A 5,753-nucleotide genomic window follows, 5' to 3' on the forward strand; every position below is an offset into this window, starting at 1 on the left:
CGTTGATCATTGCATAAATAGTCACGAACAAGGCAATATTAGCTATAACAAGTGGTGTGAATGTTAGCTATAACAAGTGGTGTGGTGCTACACTCAATATTAGGCCATGGCGTATACGCAACAATGTCGACGAAAGCTTTTAAACATTAAAACTTTTTTRACTTCCCAACAAAGGCAAAGGTTGAACGATATTTCGTTGAGGCCATGCGGCCGCCTGATCGCAAAACTCATGCAAAATAAAATTGGCGTCGAAAGTTAGTTTAGCATATTTAATATATGTAAGTTTATTTTAATTCAAATTACTTTCGTCTATCGATAAGATAAGCCATAAATTCTCCCTTAAGTCTCCGCAACGCCTCCTACGACTATGTCTACTTGCAGTTAGCTTAACTCAAAACCAAGCATTTTATATAAAATCTGACTTACCACTTAAACGTTTACATAACTTTCGAACAGATGCATTTTGAAACAAATGATTTATGAAAATGCCTTTACTTTTTTCGCTTCTATTCTGTCTTATTGCCTTTTGACGACTTTTCAGTGACTTTTTGGGCTGGGAAAACTTTGCTTTTACCGAACATGTTATGGATTAAAATCGAGTTATTTGTAGGTCAAGCGTGCTTTCAGCCATGCAACTGTCAACAAGCATATGTAAAGCTTTTYGAAAGGAATATTATGAAATGTAAAAGTTTACTTTCTTATTCCGCAAATCGATAAACGCAAACATTCTTTGAATTTTTATTCTTCTGATTCAGTTTTGTCGTTTTGATTTGAAATTTTCTGGCATCTTTTRCACAAACGGAGCCTGCTACACACTATTCTTCAACAAACTGGCATCTTTTGAAACTAAAATTTTAAAATTCTTAATTTCATCTCATCTTTCGTCACCAGGATGATTTAAGAATTTTAGTTTCTAAAAAATAAACGTATCGATAATTTAAAAATCATTATTATCTCTTTTTCGAAATATAACATTAATGTAATACCAAGAATGGTTTCTATTATTGATATTATGTGATTGTGAGATCCAACTTTGCAAGTTTAGTAAACTATATTAATATGGTAAGCGATACTTTAATATTAGATAACTTCATCATTCGATATGTTTTTGCAAATGACTCCCTTGAGAAAGTTTTCAGCACAAAAGTGCCCGTAAAACAAAAAGCTATATAACATATACATCTATGTGGCAACACCACGATCTATTACTTTTAAAATGCAACTGTATGCTATCCTGATGTTGCCTTTAATCGTATCGTCGCTTTACACTTACATTCGTTTTTGAAAAGGCAAGGCATCAAACACTGCAACATTTAGTTTATGCTTTCTTCTGTAAAAGCCCGTCAACGAGTAAGGATCACTACATCGTAAATTTCTTTAATTGGTGACCCCGACTTGATCTAGCACCAGAGGTAATTCAGCGCCCAGATTAATCCGGTGTTCAACGTAATCCATCACCTGAAGGAGTCAACGCCGTAGTTCATCCAGTACTCCAGTGCTCAACGCGATCGCGATCCTGTGCCATCTTCCTTTTTCATCACGTGCACGTGCAAAGGTGTGAACAGTGCAGCTTAGATCATCGATTTCCCGGATTCCAGTGACATGATGAATGATAGCATGGCCGTTTCAGGTGGAAGCAGCGGTGTCGAGCATATTTTTATTCACTATGTTTCTGGTTTGAAGCCTCGCGAGTTTTTGACGATTCAGTGAAATTTAACATTGTGTTAGCAAGTGTGCCTCCRGCAAAACTAATTGAAATGCGCACTATTATCGACGACACGCCTCTTACGGATAAATACGGGTTTATTCGGCGGAAAATGATTGATATTTTCACCGAAAGCCAGCAGCGCCGCCTCCAACGGGTTTTAAAGGAGCTACCGCTGGGCGATCGTAGACCCAGCGAGTTGTACCACGAGATGCGATGCACTGCTGAACCCGCACTCAGCGAGAGCATTCTGCACGATCTGTKKGTTAGTCGTTTACCGCCGTACGCCCAGGCGGCCATTATCGCGACAAACGCTCCTATCGGTGAGAAGATAAAAATCGCGGATTCCATCTCAGAGTGCTTAGAGCTGAAGGTTGGTAACCAGATTTGCGAGGTTAGCACCGAACCGTCGTTTCCAGATGAGTGGTCGAATCTTCGAGCTGAAGTCGCCGCTTTAACAAAGCAAGTCAATCAAGTCATGCGCAACAGCCGCACACAACAGCGCTCTAGATCTTCAAGTGAATCACGCAGCAGAAGAGGCACGATCAATGTACCGTGCTTGTGCTGGTACTATACGAAATTCGGGGCAAATGCCACAAAGTGTCGACATCCGTGTACATTCACACTGTACGAAGAATAATAATGAAAAAGCGCCAACTAGGCAAGTGAGCCCATGACGGCGGGTAACTAAGTGCGGAAATACGTGTAGTCATACAAGCAAATAAAGTTTTGTATAAAGTAATGTGGRCAGATATGTAAAAAATCATTTTGTTCTTATATGCAAAAATTTATGTTTTGTGATTACTAACTGTTTGATAATTTTGCATTTGGCGGCCTTGTAGATGTCGTGAGGCAAATTGTAAGTGAAAATACAAGCATATATACATGAAAGAATTATGCGTTAAATATACAAATAACTACCTAGGTAGTTATACACACACATGTGTATGAGTGATAAATAAAGTGTAAACTAATTAATCTACTTCTGTGGTGATAATGAGGAACCAACTGTTTATTGGTCAAAAAAACTTCACGCTATACTTGAAAAGTTGGCAAGCATTGCGTTTTCAGCATCACGTAAATCCAAAGGCTTCAGGCTATTCAGGCTATTTGAAAAAGAATCATTCCTACACACTCCCAAGCGAATGGCGCTCAAAAAACTATTCTCAAAGTTGAGCAATTTGTAACGTTAGGCGTAAATAAGTTTTTTCACGCTGAAATGCCAAACAATACTAAAAAATATGATAGACATATGAAAGCTTAACATGATCTGGTTCTTAAAAAACCGTGATTTGGTTCTTAAAAATCCTACATATACAAAGAGCATCTATTAAGTTGTCAAAAAAATATCAGATACTGAACAAAACCAAAAAATATTGTAACTCTAAATGGCCATAGATAAGTGTATTCGATTAAATATGGAAACTTTACATAAATACAATGTACTATTTAGTTTGAGATATCAATGAAGATAACTAAGAACGAAATTCCCGTTATTAACACCCAAACATTGACAGCGACAGCAATTTGTCAGATATTTTACAAAATATTCGCTACAGGAATTTAAAAGTTGGCGTTCAAATCTCATAAACACACAAACAAGTGAACAGAAGATATAATAAACAAGCACGTAAGTAGCTTATTGTGGTAAACATGTAATAACTATGCCAAACAAGTTGATTGTTTTTAACGCATCGATGCTACTTACAACGAAATAAAAGAAACTAAATCTCTGCCCATGATAATGTGATGTTTTTCACCTTCTATAGATGCTCCATTTCTGTTACACATTTTCTACACCACATGAGGAACTTTTATTATTCTTAATTGGAAATTTGACAAAAGCCTTGGTATGTTGAATTAGACCAAACTGTTGCCAAATAGGATTTTTTTTTCTTGAAAATAATACTATGCTAATAAAAGCATCAAAATAATTCTTTTAATTGCCTGATAATAAACAAAAACATGTTTTCTGAGAAAATTGTGAGTAACTACAACAAAAGTAACAAAACAAGCACAAAAGAATTTAATATAGCCACTGAACTGAATAATGCTATGTAAATATAAAATATATGTATAAAATTATGATAAGTCATAAATGAACAGAAAGTAATTTTATTATTTGAGATATTATATCTGTGGCAAAGGCTTCCTATGGACGCTTTTCAACACAAAAGTGCCCATTATACAAAATGCTTGATAAAGCATGCGGAATATACATACTTATATGTATATACATATAAATAATTAGTGATAACTATTACAGTACTATCCATTCTCACCCATATAGAAAAATAAAATATATGCAATTCGTATGTATGTTTCTGTCGCGGGGTTGAGCAAGAGACAGCAACGAAGTTACACCACTAAAACGCCTTTGAAAAGAAAAAAGCACTTCGGGCTGTTGGCCGAAAAGGCATCTCCTGCGCTACGAGCAAAAATAAATCTCAAATTGCCACGTTCAGCTGTCTTGCAATCATACTTTTCTCCACAAGCAGCTACTCCTTTCTTGAATCCTTCGATATCGGATCACTATAGCAAAAAGCTGTTCGAATAGTATAGAACTGCCCGAACAAAACCAACTAATTTAAGTAATATTTTTTCTTAAAAATAACTAATTTATTTTAATTAAAGTTAGTAACCAACGAATTGGAAGTTAATACCTATTCGACAGCCTTGCTCTTGTGGTAATCAAGTATGTGAGAAAACTGACCCACCTGAAGAAAATGTTCTACTCTAACACATTGGTGCATTCTGATTTTGCGAGCAGAAGTAATAATATGTGGAATAGTGAAATTAGATTATTTATGTATATGCACAGATGTTTAAGTTGCTACCATGATGCAAGTATTCAAACAGGTAACACACGCATACAAAAAATACCTTAAATCTCATTTTATGAATAAAACTTCCTTGAGAATTTTGGATGTGTTGACCAGTGAAAGTGTTGCTACACTTAGTTAATTTTATATATTATTCAAAACATCGGAGGTTACGAGGAAAAAACAGTTGCGAAAAAAAAAAGTAATTATGTAAAACCAAGCCATGAATGAAGAAATGATTAATGAAATCTAAGGCATGGTAATTAGACTCTTTTAAAGATATGTTTTGTCACTAACAAAGAGATACCTTCAAAAATTTCTTAATCATTTGACACGCGCACAATTCATATAGTATTCATAAAATGTTTTAAATAGCTTATATGAAGGTTTATTTTAAAATTAAAAAATTTGCCGTTAAAATTTTAAAACCTGGATCAGTCGTCAAACTCATACCGATTGGTAGACTTACAATACTGAATCACCTTTGCAGACATGTATAAAAATGGCCTCTTGCCTTCGCATTAATATCAGAGATATGACACTTAAAATATAGTGAAAGTAGGGCTGCCTTAGTTAGAAATGTTAAATATTTTTCAACATATATTTGCTTATAGTTTGATTTTTGATGGGTTTCAAAGTATATAAATAACACTCCTTCTATTACAGAAAGTTCTAGACATTATTCCTAAAAGGTCAGATATGTGACCTTAAATTTTTCTTCATCCAAAATGTAAATGTAGTATGCATTTCAAGACCATTAAAACCCCGTAAATATGTTGATATAAAAATACATACATACATATGTATGCATAATTTATACAACTTGCCGCTGAACGCAATATTAATAGBCTTGGTACAGGCTGCGACTTCGGAATATTTCCTCGCCACTTTTATGCCTCATACTTCAACATACTTCTAAAAATTTGCTTGTTAAATTTTCATGCCTCAATGCAATGGTGTATAAATGCTTCTACTAGAGCTGTTATGCACGACCACTATTGAACAAATGCCTAAGGTTCGAATCGCCTAGAGTTTCGCAGTTTTACTGCATGACAGAATATTCAGCTGCTCCTAGTGATTGGCTGGATGAAGGGAAGAGAGTAAAAGTTTTGCAGCACTGCACTCAGATTTACTTGCTATACTTTTCTTTTACAAAATTTGACTGCGTTGCACTTCCTGCTTCAAGTTGGCTTTTCGTTTGCTGTGTAGTGTTGTGTTACGTTTAA

General features: G+C 35.1%; 1 protein-coding gene across 1 annotated transcript; it reads left to right on the forward strand.

The window, feature by feature from the left end:
• Positions 1-1,817: 1,817 nt before the first annotated feature.
• LOC108967381 lies at positions 1,818-2,345 on the forward strand. The gene has a single exon (XM_018930752.1). The coding sequence runs from the start codon at positions 1,818-1,820 to the stop codon at positions 2,343-2,345; it is 528 nt and encodes a 175-aa protein (XP_018786297.1).
• The last annotated feature ends 3,408 nt before the right edge of the window (positions 2,346-5,753 follow it).

This window comes from Bactrocera latifrons, unplaced genomic scaffold, assembly GCF_001853355.1.
Source record: "Bactrocera latifrons isolate USDA-ARS-PBARC rearing strain unplaced genomic scaffold, ASM185335v1 scaffold_1853, whole genome shotgun sequence".
In the NCBI taxonomy this organism is placed as follows: domain Eukaryota; kingdom Metazoa; phylum Arthropoda; class Insecta; order Diptera; family Tephritidae; genus Bactrocera; species Bactrocera latifrons.